Source organism: Herpailurus yagouaroundi, unplaced genomic scaffold (genome assembly GCF_014898765.1).
Source record: "Herpailurus yagouaroundi ecotype Mexico unplaced genomic scaffold, PumYag 28, whole genome shotgun sequence".
NCBI classification, from domain to species: domain Eukaryota; kingdom Metazoa; phylum Chordata; class Mammalia; order Carnivora; family Felidae; genus Herpailurus; species Herpailurus yagouaroundi.
The window spans coordinates 126,999,859-127,024,815 of record NW_024412376.1 but is presented as its reverse complement, the minus strand read 5'-3'; the positions used below and the strand labels follow the sequence as shown (position 1 = coordinate 127,024,815).

Below are 24,957 nucleotides of genomic sequence, written 5' to 3'. Positions count from 1 at the left end.
CGGCACATGGAAGGCCATTGATATTGGTCATTTCATAAATAAATGAATGAGCTAGCAAGAGATCATGTGCTCACTGGGAGTGGGAGGCATGCTGATTGGCTATCATAACTCTGTTTGATGAATGGTGGGGTGAGTAGTTCCCCAAAAGAAGCAAAAGAGGGGCAGGCCAGGCAGGAAAGCATCCAAGTGTCCCCACCCAGCCATTGGCCTGCCTTGGGCAGTGTCTGACCAGTCACTTCTGCGTCTGTGCTTCCTCACCTGTGAGATGAGGGACTGTGCCCAGCTCATCTCTGAGATTGTCCCGCCCAACGTTCTGTTCCCTTTTGTTCTGGTTCCGTTCACTCCTGCCAAGTTCCATTCTAGTGCTGAAGGTACTAAGTGGAAAAAGACATGACTGTGGGCAGCCTCAGTCAAGGAAGGCTTAATGGAGGTGAGCCTGTGCTGAGTGGGAAAGGCTGGGAGTGGGAGGAGCTGTAAAGGAGAGACAGACGTGGGCAGACCTGGGGTGGGAGGCTGGCTGTGGGAAGTATGTTATTGGTGTTTGTCGGGAGTCTTTTTTTTTTTTTCAAATGTAAATATCTTTGCAAGGGGTACTATCTTAACACATCTATGTTTCCCCTGAACTAGCTTATCCGAGAACAGCAAGCCAGTCATGCACAAGAAGCTGAGGGAATGAGACATTGGACAGGTAAGTTTTAATCATCAAAATAGGTCCCCAATACAAGCGCCTCTAGGGTGTGTGAAGCAGGCTGGTCGCCCTGGGGTCTACACGGTGCCCTTGTGTCTTGGGCTCCAATAGTGGCAGAGTGACTCAGAGACAGGGAAGAGAGAAGTGTCTCCATTGCCTGATGCAAAAACCAGCGGGAGGAATGGGCCCTAACCCCCTTCCTGCGACTGCAGAGTGCAATAACCTCTCAGGACCAGCCTATTCTCCTTCCACTTCTCCAGGCAACTCCTCTGTGTCTGCCCTCCAGGATGTTGTTTAAACTCAAGTCTGGCTTCTTCAATCCTGCTCCTATCAGGGAACAAAGAGGTTTCTCCTTACTCACTAAGGGCGGACCTCATCCTGAAAATGGGCGCCCTCTGTCCTGGAGGGCCGGCCACCAGGCACCACAACGGGGCCCTGGACTGCTGGAAGGGGAGCCGGAAAAGGGAGAGAAGGCTCAGCAAGGTCAAGAGGGAGGCAGGGGCAAGAGGCACAGTTTTGACCCACGCGCACTGGCAACCCTTTAAAGTCGAATTGCCCGTAACGATATTCTGCTACTTTTGGCCCTACTCTTACAGACCCCAACATGTAGTCCTGTTACCAGGTCCCCAAATAGGTCTAACAAGGAAGAGAATAAGGACACCTGGGTGCCTCAGTCAGTTAAGCGTCTGACTTCGGCTCAGGTCGTGATCTCACAGCCCATGAGTTCGAGCCCCGCATCAGGCTCTGTGCTGACAGCTCAGAGCCTGGAGCCTGATTTGGATTCTGCGTCCCCGTTTCTCTCTCTGCCCTTCCCAGGCTCGCTCTCTCTATCGCTCTCAAAAATAAGTAAATATTAGAAAAAATTAAAAAAAAAACAAAAACAAGGAAGAGAATAAATTTCCATACCCTGGAACTGGGAAAACCATGTTTCATGTTGCCACTGATGATGGGCAGTGAGAACACAGGACATTTGCCCCAGCCCCCTAGAGCTATGCTAGGTGTGACTGCCTACTGTTGCTGGAAAAATAGGTACAGCCTCCGCAACAGAGGACTTTGGGCTGTGTGTTGGGGGAGGGGTGGAGAGGGTGGGCACACAGCCATCTGTACAATGCTATGCAAAGAAGCAATATAGCAAAGTGATTGAAAATACGGATCTGGAGCCAGTCTGCTCAGGTTTAATTTCTCCCAGTTCAGCCATTTACTAGCTGTATGACTTTGGGGAAGTTCCTTCACCTATCTGTGCCTTAGTCGCCTCACCTGTAAAATGAGTCTAACGAAAGTTTGTACTTCTTGGGATTGTCGAGAGGATTACATGGGTTGACAGGAACACTAGAACAGTGCCTGGTGCCAAGTGAGTGGTGCTTAAGTGTTTGCCAATACAGTATTTATATCCGCCGGTCTATCATCTGCGAATCTGAAATGTGTCCCAAAGCTATAGTTATAAATTTGAATGGAGGTTTAGAACAGACTATGGTGGTGGTGTTAGAGCTTTGAAGCCAGAATACGTGATTGGGAGGTGGAGGGATGCAGAATGAAACGGAGCAGTGGCAGGGGTTCAAGGTCAGACTTCCCCAGTAAATTGACCAGACTGTGGGGGTGGGGCAGGGCAGCTGGGAGGCCCGGGGCGCAGTGGGGCTGATCAGGGCCTGGGGTCAGGGAATGGATGAGAGGGTGAAACAATTAGACGAGAGGGAAGGCAAAAGGTCCCCTGTGCACTGGGGAGGACCCCGAGTCCGAGTGTGGGTGGCTGCAGAAAAAGCAGTTTTGACTGCAACCCCGTTTGGAACTGGAGGGGAGCAAAATTTAGAAACAGAAATCTTGGGCACCTCCTCTGCCCCCTGTCCCGAGCCAAGCCTTCCCTTCTCTCCCACGACTCCACAGCCTGAAACTGTTCAGGTCCCCCTACTTGAGTGCAGGCCCAGAGGTCAGCCAGACTCGGGAGGGTAGTATGGAACTCCTCTCTCATCAACAAATTACTCATAGCCACTGACTAATCCCTAAAGTGCCTGGGTTTTAAAAAGGAAATATAAACTCAAATGAATGTCTAATCTAGGAATTCTTAATTTAGGGGGGTGATGGGGTGGGCATAGGTGGGTTTCAGGCCTTTGACAGAGTCATCATTTTCAATGCTTCCTAAAGGGGTCTGTGACTCCCAAAATGTTCGGGGCATTTGCTTTAACCTATTTGGACGAAGGCAGTGTAACAAAGTGAAGTGTAATAAGCATTCAGGTTAGTTGGAAGAAAATATTTTTCAATTGGGTAAATTAGCGATTTGTACGTGTGTGTATGTGTGCCTCTGTGTGTGTGTGTGTGTGTGTGTGTGTGTGTGTGTGTGTGTGTGTGTGTATGCAGGCCTCCAGATTATTTTTCTATTTTGGAACCACCGATATTTTTCTTAAATACTTGGATTCATTGCTTTCTTCCCACAACATGGCTTCTGTTGTTGGGGGGTTCTTCTTGGGGGGTTCGGGTATGAGTGTCAGGAGACTTGCAGTAGCTGAGGAAGATGTAACCGGGTTATAGGAGCTGGAATCTGCTTAGTCACAGGTGTTTTGACACCCTACATCCTCTTCCTTTCTAGAACAGGAAGTTCTTACTTCCATAACATGTTATCACCAAGGAAGTGAGCATATATTTTCCTCAGCTCCTGTCTTCCTCTTCCCTCCCCCACTTCCTACTGCTGCCTGCCGGCTCCATCCACTCTCCCAGAATGCTCCACTTTGCCATAATGAGATGCTCGGCAGCCACCGACGTCTGGAGATGGATGGGGCCTCCTGTACTGCCCTGAGAGGGATGTTAAAAAGACATTGTATTCATGGAAGCAGGCTAGAAAAGGCGAGGAGAAACGAAGAGCCTGACAGCACAGAAGCCATTGTACAAGTAAAATGGTTATTCTTTCTGCCCAAACCCTGCTAGCTGGAGTAACTAAAGCAATGCTATATTCATGAAAGTCACTATAAACATCATGCATTGTTTAGATTCCACTGGAAAATTATACCTTCTGAGATCTAATTTAAGGCAACATCATTAGGACTTGATTAGCTCTGTGCGAATAAGGTGAAAATACCCAATTCAGAAAAGAACATGTGGTAATGAATACATTTTTGTTCAAATACTCTGTTAAGTCCCTAGGCAGGTGTGATTTCTGTAAAATAAAAGGCCCTGGGTAAAATTAAAAAAAAAAAAAAGTGCCAGTTGAAGCATTGTATAGTTGGGCTGGAGAAAAAGATTAGCAAAAAAAAAAAAAAAAAAAAAAAAAGCTTATTAATGCTACCCTAATAGTCATGTAGTCATGTGTCAAGAAATCGTGGAAGTTGGAAATAGTTTTAAAAATAAATGAAATTTTTTCTCTATATCCAGGAGAGGCAAAAAAAAAAAAAATGAAATTGAAATACTGATGTCAAATCTCATCAGAATTGGAAAATTCTTAGCTTTTCTGAGAGATCCCTAAAATGGCAGCTCCATAAAGAAGGAAACCAGGATTTTCTAGATAACTTAAAAACACAGACTCATTTTTGCTTGAAATAGCCCCAAGCATAAAAATTAGCCAACCAACTGTACCTCACAAGACTGCATGAGGTTCACAAAGAAAAATGTGGATGCATCACATAATTGGTGCTCATGCATTTATTTCTGCTTCCCTTTCCTACTTTTATAAATGTTTGCACATATTTTATCATATTTATCTCCGGAAGATATTACTCCCATTTTTATAGACGGAGGAACTGAGGCCCAGACAAGTTTAATTCCTGTTCAAGGGTTAAAGTGGTAGGGTCTGCATCTTATTCCAGGCTGGCTCAAGGGTAATATTTAAAGACATTTTGCCTCTGGTATAGCAGATTCAAAGTCTTTTATGCCAGTAACTGTGGCACTCAGAGAAGGGTAATATTACTTCAAAGGACAAGGAAGAGAAATTATTCACTATGGGAACACAATATATGCTTCTATTTATGTAGAATCCCCTGTAATTTGCTACAATTTGTTTAATTGTTTAGAAATTTCCTACGTACATCTGAACTTTCAGTATCAATCAATTTTCATTAAGCTAGTTTTCAAAGAGTTTGAATGACGCAGCATTGATACGGGGTCCCCATTTTCTTCTTTATTGTGTAAAGTCTCCCATGTCAGTTTCAAACTAGGTTAATTTCACATTGGTGGCATGTCTTGGTGAAGAAGGCTTTTGTATCCCAACTCAGTGTTCACTGTAAACTCTAGAAAGGAGAAAGGAAGCCAACTTAATGAAACATAGTGACTGTGGAGTTAGAGACCAGCTTAGAGGAAAAGAAGGATCTGGGATGACAAAGTGGATGTGAAGGGGAAGGGTTTATTCAAGAGTATGATGAGTACCGCAACTAACAGGTATTGAGCCAGGTACTTTCATATGCTTTCACTGTACTTATTCATATGCTTGCTTCTCACAACATAACTATGAGGTAGTTCATGTTATTTTCACTTTTTTGCAGATGAGGAAACTAAGACACAGAGAGAAGTGAAATAATTTGTCTTCTTTAAAAAAAATTTTTTTTAAATGCTTATTTATTTCTGACAGAGAGAGAGCACGAGGCAGGGAGCGGTAGAGAGGGAAACACGGATTCCGAAGCAGGCTCCAGGCTCTGAGCTGTCAGCACGGGGCTCGAACCCACAAACCATGAGCTCATGACCTGAGCTGAAGTCGGACACTTAACTGACTGAGCCACCCAGGCGCCCCAAAATAATTTGTCTTCTCAAGTGGCAGAGCCGATGGGTTTTTAATCCAGGCCATCTGGGTTAAGCCTATGTCTTGCTTCAGAAAAAAATGTCAAAAGTTCTCCATGTCCAAAAATGCCCAGTGCAGAGTTGGTTCTAAAAAGTTCCATCTCTTAAGGTCTCTTTTTTTCACTTTGGGAGTTACATTACTGACCCAATAGAGGCTGATGAAAAATATGGAAGTCCCGTTAATGTGCATTATAAACCCACATGACAGGTTATCAATTCTACGAAGTAACCTGTGATGATTATAGAGGTCACTTGCTTGTGTTTCACTGTCAGTGTTCTAACCTCTAGCATAATAGGGGCAGGGGAAAAGGAAGCTGATGAAAGAAAAAGTGTGTTAAACAAGATATATGGCAAATGACGCCATCTTTTCAGCTTGTCAATCATCACCAGTTTTTTTTTTTAATTTTTCCCCACGTTTATTCATTTTTGAGAGACAGAGAGAGGCAGAGTGTGAGTGGGGGAGGGGCAGAGAGAGAGGGAGGCACAGAATCTGAGGCAGGCTCCAGGCTCCAGGCTCTGAGCTGTCAGCACGGAGCCCGACACGGGCTCAAACTCACGAACCGTGAGATCATGACCTGAGCCGAAGTCGGACGCTTAACCAACTGAACCACTCAGCCGCCCCAATCATCATCAGTTTTGAGGAGAGACTGTCCCTGTTGGTGACAATGGAGGAAAATGTCTACTTCTAAGCCTTTTCCATTAGCCTAATAATTGGGACATGACTATATACAGGTATTGAAAAATGAAACCTACACTTTTATTACCCTAGTAGCATCTGCAAGTGGCTATTGCAAAACTGTTCAATGTATATAAGTGAAAAGAAGCATAAGTTACAGTGACATTCCTATGAAATTAAAAGCTTAAGAGCCGAAACTGTTTCCCAATAACACAGGCCTCAATGGTTAAAAGGTTAACTCCAGTAGGCCGAAGAGGCTGTCCCTTCCCACTGGTATATCAGAGTAGTGAATTTATTACATTCAGCAGAGCCTCATTAGATACTCTAGATAAATAATCTCATTAAAAAAATACCATGAAGTTGATAGTTGCTATTGAAATCAGGCCAAAGGATAAAACAGGTAAGAAGGATAGAGTAACCTGGAACTAATCTTTCTGACTCCTATTTTTCATAATATATATCTACAAAGAAAACCTGAGTCTAGATATTCAACTTGAGAATAAGGCCAGGTTTCACTATCTTTTAAAAGCACATTCATATCCATATCATTGTATCCTTATACATAAGTCTCTTAGGTATGCAGGGCATATATTAACCTGATTAAAAAGAGGGGGAACATTATAACGCAGGGAGTTTCACCACTTAGGGACACTATTCCTTATTAGCTAGATGGCAAGTTACCGAAGCTGTCTAAGCCTCCATATCTGCAAATTAGGGATAATATTAGTACTCTACTGGAGTGTTGCAAGGTTAGGTGGAATACTTTAACAAGCAAAGCACAATCACATGGGAAGCAACTAAAAAAAAAGTTGTCATCATTTGGATTAGCAAACTGTCAGTTGGTTATGAGTCTGGAGAAATGAATTATCCTGACCTCTACAGATATATTACTTTGTTTTGTTTTCGTTTCCATGTAAACCCAGGTAGCCTGACTTTTGATAAGAGTGGAGTTCTACACACTCTCGCATTGCAATCTGAGGCTGAATTGATTCCTCCTGGACATGTGTTCTTTTCCATTCTCTTCAAATTTTACCAGGGGCACATTTATCTACTTATCTAAGCAGGCCCAACTTTATTTCAGTCGTAGGACTATGCCATTCTCCACTCTGTATCCCCATCCCCGACACATGCAGAAAAGCCTGCTATTGTGGGATGTGTAGAATTTGGAGAAAAGTTTTACTCTACCATCACACTCCCAAGATACTTATTAATTTTTCCTCCAAGGATTTGAATATAAATGCACAGAAGTGTAACATTATTATCTTTGTAAGCATCCCCATAAGGATCAAGTAATTTGGAAATGGCACCAGAGAGAAAAACGTTACATGTTATATTACATATTGAAAAAAATTCTTATTGTGTTTCATAAAAAAGAAGGCAGTATTCCAGCTATGAAGTATAGAACTTGTATCAGGTTTTTATAATAACGTTCAAATAGGAAGGAAGAGTAGTTTACCCATCCTTGGAGTTTGAAGGTATGGTATGGGACAGTGTGGTAAGGGGGGGAAAGACCTGGTCTAGGAGGTGAGAAACCTGAGTTTAGTTACTGCTTTGCTATTAACTAGCTGAGTGATTTAGATTAGACATTTAACTTCTTGGGACCTCAAGTCTCATATTCTTAAAATGAGGAAGTTGGGTTTTCTCAAGGCTTCTCCTAGATCTAAAATTTCACATTACAGTCAACATTCCGTTCACTTTAAGGAACGACTAACTGGTGCCTACTATTTGAAAGCACTGTACTAGATGCTGGGGACATAAGATATATATATAACAAGTTTCCTGCCCTCAAAGGTTTCTAGTCTTGTGGATTATTAAAATGACGGGATGATATTTACAGAATATTGTGTAATCATTTAGTTATACCTGTTTTACTATTCATTCAACATGTGGGGCAGTAAGTCTTAGCAAACTAAGAATGAACTTAGCCCCTCAATCTTCAGGCTGTAGCTGACCTACCAGAAAGATGTGTACTAATTACTAAGCCTGTTTTTCATTTGAAAATAACCATACAGGCCTGACTGAAAGTGATGCTGAGAAGTAACAAAGGCTGAACATCCTATATATTTTTGTGGACACCCTGAGCCAGTGAAGTGCTGGGTGCTAGGGGCAAAGCAGTGGGCAGATCCCTCATGTAGCTTAGCCATTATATACATTATAAAGTTTGGTGCAAAAAAAAATCAATACAGTAAATGGCTCCCTAGAACAAATTAGTTGTGGGTTTATTTTAATTTGGTGGTGTCAAGAAGCAACCTCCTTTCTTTGCAAAATAACTGTGTCTCAGCCCTTAAATTACCATGATCACTAAAAAACATACAAATATATATACAAAATATTATGAATTTGTGTAAACTATATATAATTTACTATTTTCTAGATACAGAGTCGGTTGAACACATAAATGTGATAAGGATTGCAAGCACAGCTCTTAGTTCAGAGTAAGAAGGGACTTTTCTTAGAATTAGATCTGCCCAACAAGGAATGGCCTATTTCAGAGTCCGGAGGTACTTACCCATCTCTGTGAGGCCCAGCTGACAGACCTGTTAGGTTAAAAGTCACCAATATGGAGGAGATTCTTGAGAAGAAAACTGAAGTGGATAAATTCAGGTCAATTCTGAGATTCTACAATTAGGGTGAAGTGATTCATAAATGTGTTAATGATAGGTACAAAATTATAAGGCTGTAATTTACTTGGGAGACATTAGGGATTTATAGGGATAGAGTATACTACAACAGGAGTGGTGTGGACAGATGAACTGGTTTGATCCTGTTCTTTCAAAATATCTTGTTTTTGGTGTAACATTTATCCACTGATTTGAAACCTAAATTTCAGAACTCTGAAACTCAAAAGCCGTGGCTATAGAAATCTAAAACTTAAACGGCTAATGTTTTGTTACCAGTTGTTTGTAATATTCTTGGAGGCGGCGGGTGTGTGTGTGTGTGTGTAATGCCCTGGCTGTAGGCTGGGGCAGAGCCTTGGGTTACAGGTAAGCGGTGGATGTGCCTGTGATTGGGATAGGAGAGGGCTATCCTTCCTAAGTATCTCAAAATATTATTCTGCTACATATGGTTAAGTGTGACGACTTGGTTGAAAAGCATTGAAAAAAATGGTTGGAACTCTTAAGAATGGTGTCAGTTCTTGTCTTAGGAAACTCAGTGATCCTAGGAATTCACTTAAATTAACACCTTCCTCTGCCAACTAACAGCCAAATGAGGCCCTCTCAGCGTCAATGAATGACAGTCTCTCAATTCAGCCAGTTGTCCTTCGAGGACTCAGAACCTATCCTCTGGACTTGCCAACATGCCAGACTGAGCCTGAAGCTGAGAGCGTGGCCCTGATTTCCTGCGTGCTGGGGGGGGGGGGGGGGGCCGGATTCAGATGTGTGTAGGACGACGGACAATGCCTGTTAGCATTCGAAGCCTTTAGAACAGCCCATTTGTGACCAAGGGAGAAGTGTGTTGATTCTGGAAAAGAAGTGCAATTCAAAACCGGGAAGAGGATGGATTGTTGTAATTGTTGTACAAGAAGTAGGAGTTTGTTCCTTAGAGGGTTTGCTGGAAACGAGAACGCGATGATTCTTTATTCAGTTTCCAGCAGTAGGAAACAGCTAACAAGAGAAGTCCCAGTCCAAGTTCGGAGCGGACTGGGCTTCTGTTGAGGACCGCTCCGAGGCGTGCGAGACAAGTGGGTGACGCAAGTTTGGGGCTAACTCCCCTACTCCTTGTAGCGGGACACAAGATGCCCCCAACTGTGCTTTCCCTTTACCGCTCTTCACGCAACACCACGCGTGCTTTGTTTCAGAAGCCGACCCTTCTTTCTCGGTTGGTCTGCAGCTCCACCAATCCCGCCCGTGACGGGGCGGGGCTTCAGGGTCAAGGTGGACCAATTCGCCAGCCTCGCCCCTACACGCGCTTTCGGACCCCCGGGGATGAGTGACAGCAGCCGGACCCAACCTGCTGCTCCAGAGCGTGGCCTCCGCCAGGGGCGTTACGGGGCCGAGCCGCCGGGACCAATCGCATTGGACCTCAAGGGGCGGGGCCTCTTTGCCAGCCCCAGACCGGCGCCCTCCTTACTCCTTTTGTCAAATGAGAGACGCGGAGGGGCGGTCCTTCGACCGAGGTTCAGCCAATGGTTGGAGGCGAGGTGGGCAGGCCGGGAGTGCTGGCGGCTGGTCCTCAGCTCCGAGCCGAGGTGCGGCGAGCCGGTGGGGGGACCGCGAGGCGAGCGCGGGAGCCTGGGCGGCGAGTGGGGTGTGAGCTGCCCGAAAATGCACTCGGATGCCGCCGCTGTCAGTGAGTAACAGAGAGCGAGCTGGCTGGGGCCGGGCGGTTGCTAGCACTCTCCACTCCGCTCCCGCAGTCCCCGCCCCGCGCCTCCTGTCCCGAAACGCGCCGGGAGTCCCTGCCCGGGAGCCACCCCTTCCCCTCCCGGGGCCGGGGCGGGCGGTGACGCTGCGGGCGGCGCGGGGCGGGGGCGGGCGTGGGGGGGGGGAGGGGGCCGGCCTGAGGGGGGAGGGCGGAGGTGAGGGGGGTGGGGACTGGCTCCTTTTCAGTGTTGGGGGCAGGGGGGGCGGGACGTGCGATGAAGGGCTGGGACCGGAGTGCCTGGGGTGAATGGAGGTGGAGGCGGCGGCGGGCGCTAGCGGGCAGGGCCGGGGGTGGCACCGGCGCGGGGAGAGAGGGAGGGAGCGAGCGAGCGGGGCGCAGGGGTGAGGATTTCCTAGGGGCTGAGTGGTGCGGGCGGCTCCGTGAGAAAGGCGGGTGAGTGCTAGGGGAGCGCGGGGGCGGGGACAATGGGAAGAAGGCTGGATGGCGGGGGTGGGGGGGGGGAAACAATGCGGTGGGGGAATGGGGGCAGCGGCCGAGCGGGGCTGGAGGGCGGGCGCGGAGATGAGGGCTGATGTAACGGGAGAGCGAGGTGGTGGGAAGGATTGGGGTGTGATGGGATAGTTGGGGAGTCCGGCGGGCTGGAGAGGCATAGGGAGGGTGGTAGGGTAATTGGGAGTGGTTAAGAGGGGGGCAGACGTTGGGGTAATAGGATTGAGCAGGTGTTGGGAAGAGAGGGTAATTGGGAGTTAGAGGCGAGGAAGGAGGGGAGGGTTTGAGGTGACAGGATGGGGGCAGGGGTAGGGGAGGTGCGGTGGGGGTGTAAAGCTAGTTGGGAGGAAAGGGGGGTTGGGAGGGGCCGGGGGCAGGGGGAGGACTGTCAAGTCCACATTCGGTCCGCGCGGGGCTCAGGGGAAAGGTGGCAAACTCAGTTTTCAGGGAGGTGTTCCCTCCCCCGGATCAAGATAGGGTCCATGTAAGGGGGAGCCCTGAGCTTCGGGGTGCCGGGAGAGGAGGGGGCGGGGCTGAGGTGGAGGGGGCGGGGAGGTGCCCTGAGGTTGGCGCTGGCCGCGGTTCCCCCAGAGCGGCGGGAAGCGAGGTCAGCGCTGGCGCGGGCTCCGGCTGCGGGACTGGGAGGCGGGGCACGGGCGCGGGCTGCGGGTTTTCCGCGGCGGGAGCGGGAGGGGTCGGGCCCTGGAGACCAGGTGGGGGGTTTTGCGCAGGGGAGGTGTTGGGGTCCCAGGCAGTCCGTGGGTTTGGCAGTCTGTGACGCAGTTGCCTAATTTCTGGTCATCAGGTGTGGACGCTGGTACCTAGAGACCCGCTTCCCTGCACGGGGGGGCTGGACCACAGGCTCTGCGGAGCGCGACCTCTGCCTAGCTTGCGGGGAGGACGCGTTAGGGGTTTCCTTTAGGGTCTGGCTCTAGTGGCCGGGTGTGAAGGGGAAAGGCGGTCGCGCGGAATTCTGGGACTTGTAGTCCGCGCCGCGCGGGGCCGCGGTTGGGTTGGGTGCACGTGGGTAACTGTGGAAACGAGTCCCAGAATGCTTCGCGCCTTTCGGAGCTTCCCGGCTCTGCTAACTCGTGCTTATTCCCCGGCGGACCCGAGCGCGCTCTTGGGAATCTTCTCTTGTCCCCTGGGGCTGGAGCGATTCACTAGACCTCTCTGTGTCAGCGGGAGGGGGAAAACCAAGCCAAACACAGTCCTTTTGCACTTGGGTTCTTGATTCACTAGTTGATTACTTCCTCCGGCATTTGGTGTCCTTATTTGTAATTTGTAGGGTAATGCTTAGTCTTTTATCATCTAGCCCATAGGTTTGGAAAAACATTCAAAATTCAGCACGATCTTAAAGCAGAGTTTAGGACGCTGTGTTTATTGTGGCATCCAGTGTATGTAAACACTAGTTTAAAAGGCTTAATTTTACATAAATCTCGGAATGCAGTGGAGACCAGCGTAACCCTTGTGAAGGTAGTATAGATTATGTGGTTGTATTTCTGGGGCTGTTTGGACTGCCCAGAGATAGGACTTTTTGAAAAAAGATGGTCTTGAGTGATGGAGGAGGCTTAATGGAATTTAGGGTGGAAATGTGCCCATTCATAAAGCCAGCATGAAGACGAACAAAGGGAATATGTGATGTTTTCAGTTTTCAAGGGAATAGGGGAGCAAAGGAAGCTAGAAGAAGGTAAACTTGGTGGAGGGCCTTAAGTTTTCATATTGTTTTTTTGTGTTTTTTTTTTTTTTTTTGGTTTGCTTTTAACTGCTACTGTCATTCTTTCTCTTTGCCTCTTTAATATTAGAGACCACCCTCTCAGCCTTTAGGTGCCCTCAATGCCACATCTTTTGCGGATTCCCATTACCATTTAAATACTGAACCTGTACATCACAGAATCTGTAATGTAGAGGGCCATAAGATTAGCTCAGAGATGACAGACTGATTTTATGTGATATATAAGGTATTGTGAAACTATTGGTAGCATAGTCACTAGAAGAATATTATAATGATCCTAATGATAAAATTTTACCAAAAAGTCCTAAAATTTGGAAACCTTTTAGTATGGTTACAAATATACTGAACTTGCATACTTGATTAAGTGATTAATGGTTAAATGATGGCTGAAAAATTGGGCAATGTGTAATTTTTTTCAGGAAAAGATTTCTGTTTATCTTACGTTTTGCTTAATCTTGTGACGAAATATTCAGGAAGCCTTTTGTGATGTGTTACTATGTAATGTGGACATGTTTTTTAAAATATGCACTTAATATTGGAATTTGTTCTCATATAAAGGGTAAAGTGTATGAAGATGAAAACAAGAGTTATAATTGTCTTCAAGGTGGTGTTTTATTTTTTTTTTTAATTTTTTTTTTCAACGTTTATTTATTTTTGGGACAGAGAGAGACAGAGCATGAACAGGCGAGGGGCAGAGAGAGAGGGAGACACAGAATCGGAAACAGGCTCCAGGCTCTGAGCCATCAGCCCAGAGCCTGATGCGGGGCTCGAACTCACGGACCGCGAGATCGTGACCTGGCTGAAGTCGGACGCTTAACCGACTGCGCCACCCAGGCGCCCCTTCAAGGTGGTGTTTTAAAAGAAGTATTAGCTTAGTAATTTTTCCCTTTTTATCTCTATTATATCCCAAAGGGCAGTTGCCCTTTACACACACACAGTCCCCCTCTTCTCCAGCCCCTCAAACCCTAGGTTTCTAAACCTGATCAGCTTATATTTTATGCTGTGGATTTTAGGTTACTCTTTAATTTTTGGCCTTTGGGGAGGTCCTTTCTTTTCTTTTAATTTTTTAAAATGTTTTATTTATTTTTGACAGAAAGAGACACAGAGTATGAGAGGGGGAGGGGCAGAGAGAGAGGGAGACAGGGAATCGAAGCAGGTTCCAGGCTCTCAGCCATCAGCACAGAGTCCAATGTGGGGCTGGAACAAGTGAATTTCGAGATCATGACCTGAGCCAAAGTGGGATGCTTAACCGACTGAGCCACCCACGCGCCCCAATGGAGATCCTTTATTTTCATGTGAACTTATCTATGCATTTAAACAGATGTTTCTTACCCTTGGCCCAGTATTTTTTCACAGTTTTATATTGGGAAGGTTTTTAGGTTATCTTGTCTATAGCACTGCCAGCAAAGTCTCCCTCATTTTCTTCATCATAGAGAACTTCTCTACATTTACTCTTTCCTTCCTCTGTTCCTCCAAGAAGTGCCCCTGCCTGTACTTGATCACATTTTTCCAGATGTTATTTATCATTATATCCCTTTCTGTTTTTATCTTTAGCTGCTCCCAGCAGCTCTTATAGTTTATTGCTTTCTTCCTGGCTAATAATACTTGTTTGGTATTTTGTCATCTCAAGAATAAGGATCTTGTTAAATCAGCAGAATAAAAAATCAACCTGTCAGAAACCGACCTCATGATTTGACCTCTGTTGTATCCATTATTGGCAAGTAACAATACGCAACTGAAAATGGCATAAATAATAGAACTTATTATTGCCCAGTAGCAAGAAATGTAGAGAATAGATGATTCTGGTGCAGTGTCTGAAGGATACCTTTGAAGACTCTAGGTTCTTTGCATCGCTTTCTTCCTCTCTTCTTAATATTTTGACTTCTGGAAAGCCTCGGGCTCGTTGCCTCTTGTTGGCAGTGTGGTTGCTGGGGCCTCAGACATCATGCCTGTGTAAGACAGGGAAGAAAGGAATATATTTTCTTACAACTCCCTTAGCAGAGAGGAGTCTTCTAGAAGGTCACCTTGGAGACTCCCAACCCCCCCCCCCCACCCCCTTTCAGTTTCACTGAATAGAACTGATCCTATGGCACTGCTACTTGTAAGGAAGGTTGAGAAAGTGAAAGTCTGGCATTTTTCAGCTGCTTTTGTGAGATGTGGCCTGTGCTAGGTGTAAGAACAGTGAGGAAAATGCTCTGGGTCGGCAGCCTACAGGTTATATCCCTGAGCCAGCTACTTTGTCCAGCTGTTTCTGGCTTGGTCTCAGTCTTTTTTTTTTTTTTTATCTGTCAGTTTATTTTCTGCTTCATTTTAAAACAAAGGTGACTTGCTAAGTATAAATAAAAGCCTGTCAAGAGAAGGAAAATAAACTGTAGATTTACAGGCTGCATATGAAATCTTGCTGTATGTTAGAAACAGGCCATATTTTGGCTCTGAGCATCCTAGCAGTCAAAACAAAGAGGAAAACAAGACTAATTAGTTTTATTCCTCTGGTTCATGAACTGCAATTCATTTACTGACCCAAGCTGGCAGCTTAGATATTTTTCATCCTTCCCCATGTCTGCTGAACTCTCAGACCTATTGCCATCACCCTGGGGCTGATCCGTCTTTCCTTACGTTGTAGTGAATGGGCAGTAATCCTTTTGCTAGCCTCAGCCTCCTCTCCCTTTGCCTTCCTCATCGCTAGTCCAATCATCTTTGTCCTTAGGATTCCCCTAGACAAAACGAGGGTTCCCGTTTGCTGCATGAAATACAGACTCCTCAGAACGTGGGTTTGAACCAGCTTCTGTAGTTGAAGCTCACTTTCTTCTCCCTGAACTGCTGCTTCCTTGTCCACTGCCATCAGTGCTACTTCTGGGGAGCTTTTCCTTACCGGGTTCCTGTTCCCTCTCTAGCAGACTCATCCTCTCTCTCTGTGTTGAATCTCCAAAGTACTGTTTACTTCTGTTCTCAGTTTTAACTTCTATAACAGTAGCTGCTTGTTTACTTATTTGTCCCTTCCCCAATTAGATTATTACCCCTTAAGATCTGGGACTATCTGACTTAGTATCCACTTTGTCATCAAAGATGATGCTTTGTTTAGGTCCTCAAGTATGTATTGAATTGCACTTAAATGGTCAACTCTTAAATAGTGAATTATCGGGGCGCCTGGGTGGCGCAGTCGGTTAAGCATCCGACTTCAGCCAGGTCACGATCTCGCGGTCCGTGAGTTCGAGCCCCGCGTCAGGCTCTGGGCTGATGGCTCAGAGCCTGGAGCCTGTTTCCAATTCTGTGTCTCCCTCTCTCTCTGCCCCTCCCCCGTTCATGCTCTGTCTCTCTCTGTCCCAAAAATAAATAAAACGTTGAAGAAAAAAAAAATTAAAAAAAATAAATAGTGAATTATCTAGAAAATTTTAATTCTCCTTCCTATTTAGTATGCTTCTGAGTCTTTCATTATCTTCAGATTGTCTTCAGGGAATACAAACTTTCACTTATTCATTCTCTTTTTTAACAAAGTCAGCCATAAGCAAACCAATTTCAATTATATAAATATAAATATATTAGAGAATGCAAGCATGAGCAGGGGAGGGGCACAGGGAGAGGGAGAATCCTAAGCAGGCTCCACGCCCAGCTACAGCCCCACCTGGGGCTTGATCCCACCACCCATTAGATCAGGACCTGAGCCGAAACCAAGAGTTGGTCGCTTAGCCAGCTGAGCCACCCAGGGGCCCCGATAATATTTCTTTTTAAATACATGCAGATATCAGTTTTGAGGAATGCCTGAGGCACGGAGAAGTTCTCAAGGGGAAAGTAAAATGCTGGTGATGTGCTAAGGGACCAGGAGTCTATGTGTGAAAGCGCATGTTTCCGTTTCAGATCTGGTGTGTAAGTCTGTGTGGAGAAGGCTAAGGCAGGGCTTGAGAAGACTGGCATTACCTCTCTTTGTTTTGTGACCAGATTCTGGTCCTTAGGGTTTATTTCGTAATGTTAACTATGCATTGAGATTGCTGGAAGCTTTCTTCATTTAGATGATAAACTTTGTTAGTTGAAGGTGAATTTTCTGAGACTGTGACATTAGTGCTGATATCTTTTTATAGTTGGTCATCTTGCATTCGTATTAATAGCTTTTCAGAACTTGTTCTTTTTTCTTATTCTGAGATTCAGGTTAGGAGAAGTATCTCTTGAGAATTATTCTTTTAAGCAGAATATACATTTAAAAAATATGCTTTAAGTAGAAAAAGATATCCAAACGCATTTTAAATAGAATCATGTATTTTGGCAATCATTGCATTACTGTTTCAGACCTAAGTGTTTTGTTTTTCCCCTCTTGTGTCCATTATTCTAGCAAACAAAGAATTTACTACTCCAGATTTGAATTATTTTTCTTTTATTTAGAAAACACTCTTAATGAGTTATTTTCAGTTTAGGAATGTAGGCTTGTAGTTTTTGCAACTAATATACTAAAACACTAAATGATATGAAAAAGACCCCCACCCTCCCCAAATAGCATTACCTCTGGGTATGATTCCTTTTAGTTCCATCTTTGAGGGGTTTTTTTCTTGTATTTTTTTTTTTTTTTTTGAAAACCTTTTGCTACTTGCTGGCCCATATTGCTAGTATTCCCAGAGATGGTGTGCCATCCGTTTGTGTCTGTGATGGGCATTGTCAATCTTCCGGGCCCTGGCTCTTTCTCTGGTTGGGAAACTCCTACCTTTGTAGGCAGACCTGCTCACACACACCCACCACAGAACTTGAATGTGAATGAATGGAATCTGAAGCTGGAGGCAAGGGACGGAAAGAAGCCTTGGGGGGGGGGGGGGGGGCCGGGCCCGGGGGCCGTTGGGCGGGGAGGGGCAGGGGGGGCAGCTGCCCTGGTCCCAGGGGCCAGCCAGTTCTGGCTGTGTCTGCGTGCTCTGCCGTGTGCCCGTAAGCATTGTTTTGGTTGTGTAACTTGGTTTTCTGGATTTCCTAGACATGCTGTGAATTATACGGTGGCCCTTTAAAAGAGCAGTCGTTATCCTGTTATGTTAGCTAGCTGGTTTCTGGTGCTCGAGAAACTAAGAATTCTGAAGATCAACATCCAGACCTGTCACCGGACCGTTCGTGGCAGAGGCCCTTGTGGAGAAGAGCAGTGATGTGCCTTTCCACCCTGACTGGACTCTGTTCAGAGTCCTAGGTTCCTGGTCCCAGGTTACTCAAAAGACAGAAAGGACACATAGGCATGTATGACCTCGGTTGTGGGTGCTGTCTTGCCAGTGGTCAGTCAGGACTCTGGGCCACACATCAGCCACCCTGCTGGATCTCAGTATACAGAGCTTTTCACTGCTTGTCTTTTCCTAATTGCCTCTTTGCCCTGAAGACAAACAAAGTCTGATGCTCAGGAACTAATGTATAACTTCTAGTGTGTCTTTTTGGATCTGATTTGGGAGTATTAGCTATGGAAATAATATTTGTGGTTTTTTTGGGTAGAATATTTACCTAAAACTCCTATCTGAATGTCTTTATTGCATTTTAGTCATTTATTGCGTATAATATACATACTATAAAATTGTGCCTATTTTAAGTGTATATAGCTTGATGATTTTTGATAAATATCTATACTGGTATAACCAGTACTAAAATTAAGATACAGAACATTTTCATTACCCCCAAAAGTTCCCTTGTGCCCCCTTGCAGTCTGTACTTCTCTCCTCCACATTGCACCACAATTTTTGGCTTTTGATCTATGTTATCTTAGGCCGCTTCCATGTTAGTTGATGATTTGTCACTTTGCTGTTCATGGGGATGTTACAGTATAAAAAGTATTTATACAGTACAGTATTAATCTCTCTCCCTTTTTTTACTGAACTATTAAATCCAAAGAAAAACTATCAGTACTGTATAAATTATAAATCTGGTAATGCTTTACCACGTGGAACTGTCTAGAGTGAAATGACTTGTTCTCTTGAAGTTTTCCAGTGGATGGCTGTTCTCTGTGGCCCAAAGAGGGTCACATCCAGGGTTTGCTCCCTGGATGTGTTGATGTCTTGGATTGTTATCTGGCTCAGGTTGAGAGACAGGAAAGCATAATAGTTAAGTGTGGGCCCTAGAGTCAGATTGCCTGGATTCAGATCCTTGCTCTGCTACATATTAGCTGCGTGACCATGGGTAAGTTGGTCAGCTACTCAGTGAGCTTCAGAGCCCTCACGTATAAAACTTCCCTGCTGCAGAATATGGAGTTGTGCAGTCAGTTAGCAGTGTTTATTGAGCATCTACCATGTACCAGGCCCGGTTCTTCATCTTTCATGAAGTTCTCAGTCTAGTGTGGGGGAGGGAGATAATGAGCAGGTAAATCATGCAGTGTGTCAGATGGTGATAAGTTGTGTAAAGAAAAAAAATAAAGTGGTGGAGGGTGGGGGAGCACAGGTGTGTGAGCAGGGAGGGGAAAGGAATGGAGCACGTTGTGGTTTTAAATAGCAGGGTCAGGTTTTAGGTTAAGACCTGATGGGAGTGAGGAGCATTCCTGGCAGCAGGGGAGATGAATGCGAGGCTCTGAGTGGGAGCAGGCCCAGAACCAAGGAAGGAATCTCAAAGAGGCTGCTGTGCTTCGAGTGGAGTTGGGGGTCGGGCAGAGAGAAAGAAGTAGGAGGCAAGGTCTGAGCGATCCCAAGGATTAAATGAGATAAAACACGCAGTTTAGAGACGTGTGTGGCTCTTTTCTGTTTTTGTCGCTAATGACTGCTGTGTAATGACGCCTTCCTCATTAGGCTATGAAAGGAGACCCTTGAGAGGAAGAGAGGTTATCAGAAAGAAAAGAACCAAGTGAGGCATTCCTTCAGTTAGCCATTCACCAAACATTGGAGGCTTTCTTGTTTGTTGCCAGGCATTGCTGTAACACACGTGACTGTGAGAATGAGGGGGTCCCTGTGCCTAAGAAGCTTCTTCCAGCGGGTTTAGGGGTGGAGGCAGAGAAGTAATGGACGGTTTGAGTAGGACACGATGGCAGCTAAGTTAGTTGGATGCCCAGAGTGCTTTGGGAGCAAATGGGAAGTCATTAAAATTAGACTTCACGGAAAGGTTAGTATTTATACTTTGGGTTTTGCTTTTGAAGTTTTCCTGTGTGGAGGAAAAGATCTATGTGCGCCTGGGGGGAGGATTAGGTAGGAGGGTGCTTTCCCAGCAGTGGGGACAAGCAGGGGTGACAGTACTGAGAACTGGGGCAGTAGAATGGGTGTTTGGCAGGCTAGAGTGAAGGGGACAAGGTGGAGGGGTGGGCGGGAGCCACACGGGCAGAGGGCTGTGAAAAGGGACCAGGGAGAGAGTATGAGTAGGAAGGAGAGGAGAGGAGGGAAGCACAAGTCAGACAAGGTGGGGCCCAGGGAGAGAGGAGGAACAAGGGGGAATGGAGAGGGGCTGAGACAGGTTTGGTGATTATCCTTGGACTGTTCCAGCTGCTTTGCCCGTCTTGACGCATTCAGCCCTCACCACGGCCCTCAGAAGCAGGCTGTGTACCATTATTCCCATTTCACAAATGAGAAAGCTGAGGCGGAGAAAGGTTTAGTCGTCTTCGTAACGTCACACAGCTTGTAAGTAAGTGGCGAATTGAGATTCTAACTCAGGCATTCTGACCGCAGGGCTAGATGCCCCACCACTGCCGATGAAATAATACTCAACGTTCTGTTTGTGCCTTTGGTTTAGTCCTTACGGCAGCCCTGCAGGTATCCTGGAACCCCTGATTTTGTCTCTGGCCTGTGGATGGTGACGGCAGAGCCAGCGGACCTCATCGTCTCCATTTTGCTTCTGGCTCTTTTGTTCTTGGAGTGGGCCTCAGCAGCATCAGCATGGAGGATGAATTCCTTCTTTGCCACTCCTCTCTCCTCCTTGCTGCCATCTTCTCTCAGTGACAGTTGGCATTTAAAAACTGATTCTAACTGGGGGACTGACTGTGGCAAAGTATTGCATACCTTAACTCACGGAATAGTCGTGTTTATTTCTTCTCCTTAGATCTTATTTTACTTTTTTTTTTTTTTTTTACATTTTTTAAGTTTTTATTTATTTATTTTTGATAGCACGGGAGAGGCAGAGAGAGAATCCGAAGCAGGCTCTGCACAGTCAGCACAGAGCCCGACGTGGGGCTCAGTCTCACGAACTGTGGCATCGTGACCTGAGTCAAAATCAAGAGTCAGATGCTTAACTGACTGAGCCACCCAGGTGCTCCAGCCACCCGGGTGTCTATTTTAAATAAACATGTATTAACTACTTCTAAAACATGCTTTTTAAAAATATGTATTTTTTTTAATGTTTGTTTATTTTTGAGAGACAGAGACAAGAACGCCAGCAGGGGAGGTGCAGAGCGAGAGAGAGTGAGAGACACAGAATCCAAAGTAGGCTCCAGGCTCTGAGCTGTCAGCACAGAGCCCGGTACAGGGCTTGAACTCACGAGCCATGAGATCATGACCTGAGCCGAAGTCAGGCACTTAACCGACTGAGCCACCCAGGCACCCCTAAAACATACTCTTTATATTATTTTTAAATCTAGGACATACCTAACAACATTGCAGAAAAGCGAGAAAACCTAAAACTTACCTTTCAGTAGAGCTACTTATGTGTTTTTGTGTAACATCTTTGAAATTGTTTTCTTTCTTTCTGTAGTTGAGATTGAGTTAGACTCTTTTCCCCCTTTAGTATCCCTTTCTGCAGATGCCGTTCCCAGCAGTTAGACCACAGATTACTTGTTCTTTTTTTTTTAATTTTTTTTCAACGTTTATTTATTTTTGGGACAGAGAGAGACAGAGCATGAACGGGGGAGGGGCAGAGAGAGAGGGAGACACAGAATGGGAAACAGGCTCCAGGCTCTGAGCCATCAGCCCAGAGCCCGACGCGGGGCTGGAACTCACGGACCGCGAGATCGTGACCTGGCTGAAGTCGGACGCCTAACCGACTGCGCCACCCAGGCGCCCAGATTACTTGTTCTTAATTAAACGGGAGGCTGGGAAGGATAGTGGCATGGTCAAGTCCGGGCTACTGGCCATTGGCGCAACACTTTTAAAGGCCCGTCACCTTGTCATCCCTTCTGCCCTGTCTTTACTTTTTGATCTTCCAGGTTCAGCGTGTCTTAGTCTATTCTGTGTTCTAATAATAGCAGGGGTTAAAACAATGAACCGTAATGGGTGCATAGCGTGGGCCAGCACTGTGCTAAGTGCTTGGCACACACCATCTCATTTGCTCCTTACAATGGCCTTGTGAAGGGGGGCCCGTTCTTCTGTACAGATGAGGACACTGAGGCACAGTGAGATTGGGTCACAAGGGGTCACTCAGCTAGGGTGTCACAGAGCTGAGACTCTAACCCGGGCCTTTCTGATGCCAGAGCGTCAGGGCTCTTGTGACATCAGTGAGATTAAAGGATGAGTTTTACTCTGAACCACGGAGTGGGTCTGTGTTCTTCGGCGGATGGGGTGGGGCAAAGGGAATGAATCTAGGGCCCCTTGTACCTCGTCACACTTGGAACGCAGCCAGACAGGGTGTCCTGAAGTGGCCGACTCCTTTGAGATGGCACCAGCAGGCACAGGTCGTGGAGTGGAAGACGGGGCTAGGTGGCGCACCGCCTCTCCAGGGCGGATGGCTTCTCGCAGCCTCTTTTACGGGTCCTGTGAGAGTTAGAAGGAAAAAGCCAGCAGCAGTATGCTTGGACAGCTTTAATTTTGGATCTTGTGCTCAGTGAAAATGCTGAGTCACCTACGGTGACCTGCTTCCCACCCCTTATCAGCGTCCTCTTTGCGTGGCTCACCTTTTGGCTCTTGTGCCTTTAAGTAGCAAGTGTTTATTGATGAGGGGAATGATGTTAAGGTCTTCCTACTGCTACTTTGTTTCTTTTCATTTTCACCTTATAATCTTTGCAGCCGTACAATCTTTCCCCTACATCTGGAGCTTTTCTTTTTCCCATGCTGACGGGGTCCCCGTGAATGAGTTGGGTTCTGGTCTGTTCTGTGCTGATCTCGTTCTGCGCTGTGCTGGCAGCCTGGGGCTGGAACTCCCCTCCCTGGCTACATGTTAGAATCACCTGGGTTACTGAAACATACACGACCCTGCTCCCACTTTTATCTAATTGATCTGGATTGGGGCCCTGGCTGCTTTTCAAGCTTCCCAGGTGATTCTTATGTGCAGCCACTGGATTAGCATTAAGAAGCTTAATTAGCGAGCTGGGTTTGGTTCGGGCTGTGGGGGAGAGGGCGCTGGGCGGATAGCCAGCCATTCCTGCTCATTGTGTGACGTCCCAGCCAGCGCTCAGTGCTTACCGTGTGCCAGGTACTGTTCCAAGCCCATCCCAGCATCAACTCATTTAATCCTCGCAGTAGCCCTGTGAGGCAGGCGCTGCTATTTTCTGTTTCATAAAGAAATTCCCACTAGCAACGAAGGGCATGTAGTATGAAACTGACCCACAAACCTAGCACACAAACTTAGAGTAATACAGTAAATCTAAAGCTGGGGGGTGCAGGTGCTGCTTTTGATAGAGTCAGGAGAGGAGAGACCTCTCTGATGAGGTGACATTTGAATAGATATTTCAGTGAAGTCAGCTGGCAGGCTTTGCGGACACCAGAGGTCATTGACGCAGAGGCATATTAAATGCAAAGGCCCTGAGGTAGGAATTCACGTGAGTCTTTAAGGAAGAGAGTGGCTGGAATGGAGTGAGCAAGGATAATGGAATGAGATGACTTAGGTCAGATCATGTAGGGCCTTGTAAGGACTTGTTGAAGACTTGGATTTTTTTTTTCTTTTATGCTGCAATAACAAATCCAAAATTGTGTTGCTTGAAATCAGAGGTTGTTCCGTGTTCTTTGCAGGTTGGCAGGGGTCTCCTCTTGACATCATTGGCATTCTCATTCTCCGTCTCTCTGAAACTCACTGGACAAAGGGCTTCTGTTTCTAGAAGGAAGGAGGCAAGGCAAACCTAAAGAATAAATTTCAACTACCCTTGATTTTGACAACAGAATTTTTTTCATTTTCCTTATCACTGAGTAAAATCAGCATTTCAGGAGAATGGGCCATGTAACCTGTAGCTTGGAGAACCCGTAGCATTACATATTGAAACTGAGTTAGGCCTTAGCCCACTCTGCTCGACCATATTGTTGTTCTGCCCCAGAAACATCAGGGACCCATGCTGATTTGATAACCTTTAATTTTGTCCGATCTTGTTTCACTTTTTTTGGTCAATAACATGTTTATTCTGCTCCTCCCCTCCTCAAGAGCCTTTACTGGTTTAGTTCATTCATGGTCATCAGGACGCATTTATTAAGTACATGTCTGTGCATAGTGCTGCACTGAAAACCTCTAGACCTGAGAGCATTGCTCACTGCCCAACTAGAGTTTAGCTAATAATAAAATACTTTCATTCATCGTTAGTGCTCTAGAAGAAGTGTACTTGAAATCAAAATAACACAGGTGTATTAGTGGTAGCTTCTTTGCACATCTTTTCTCTTAAAAAGTTGGTTGTTTTGGATTCAGCCAGTTTTAGTAACTTTTAAGAAAATGTTACTCTAATTTGTGTACCTGATTATTAACAACTTTGGGTGGGAAATGGTATTGCTTTTTCCTTTTATGGAGCATGAAGATAGGTCAATTTTTGCTCTGATTACAAATAAGCTAGAATGGAGGAACGGACTTTGGATGGGGAATCAGAAGATGTGAATCATTCCCGGCTTGGCCACAGTTAGCTGTGTGATCCGCCTGAGCCAGTAAAAGGAGAATTGGACAAACGGACATGAAACGATGAACTCCTCTCGCATCTCCTGAATGCAGTCAGAGTGGTTTTTCCTCCTAGTACAGTGACATTTTATAAAGAGGTTAGTTCTGAGAAACTGAGTCCATGTGTAAGGTCAAAGTCACCTGTATTAAAGATAGCACTTGGGAACACTTTGAGAAGGTGCCCCTCGAGGGGTTTTCTCAGATCCACCCAGGACGGCCAGTTCTTTCCTCCAGCATGGGAGCAGATCACTGGCTCTTCAGTGGAGCACCAGCCGAAGCAGCTGGCCTGCATTGAGGGACCGAGTTTTATGGGAAATCCACTTTTAAATACTAGACTCGTTAAGTGTTGTGAGATGCACAAAATGTGACTGGCACGTGGAAACCGAGACTTAGGAGCAACTATGGGATTTGTATTGCCTGTCTCCAGTTCATTAAGTAGGATGGAGGGCGGTTGTGGGACAATTGAAATTTCTTTTCTTCTCTCTTCCTTTTCTTTCTTTCTTTCTTTCTTTCTTTCTTTCTTTCTTTCTTTCTTTCTTTCTTTTTTTTTTTTTTTTTGGCATGGGAAAGGGTGGTACAAATTTAGTG

General features: G+C 45.8%; 1 protein-coding gene across 9 annotated transcripts in view; it reads left to right on the top strand.

Annotated features, from left to right (window-relative positions):
• The first annotated feature begins 355 nt into the window (after positions 1-355).
• DCUN1D4 (defective in cullin neddylation 1 domain containing 4) overlaps positions 356-24,957 on the top strand; it is an 86,525-nt gene continuing 61,923 nt past the window's right edge. Inside the window, exons 1-2 of one of the 9 annotated variants that reach the window (XM_040483905.1) lie at positions 356-430; positions 628-688. In XM_040483905.1, the coding sequence (XP_040339839.1) occupies positions 425-430; positions 628-688 (67 nt within the window). In that variant the 5' untranslated portion in view covers positions 356-424. Of the gene's footprint in view, positions 431-627; positions 689-10,260; positions 10,410-10,706; positions 10,727-10,813; positions 10,878-11,399; positions 11,419-12,006; positions 12,411-20,082; positions 20,218-24,957 lie in introns of those variants that run through there. The other 8 variants (XM_040483922.1, XM_040483912.1, XM_040483969.1 and 5 more) reach the window with 8 other exon arrangements.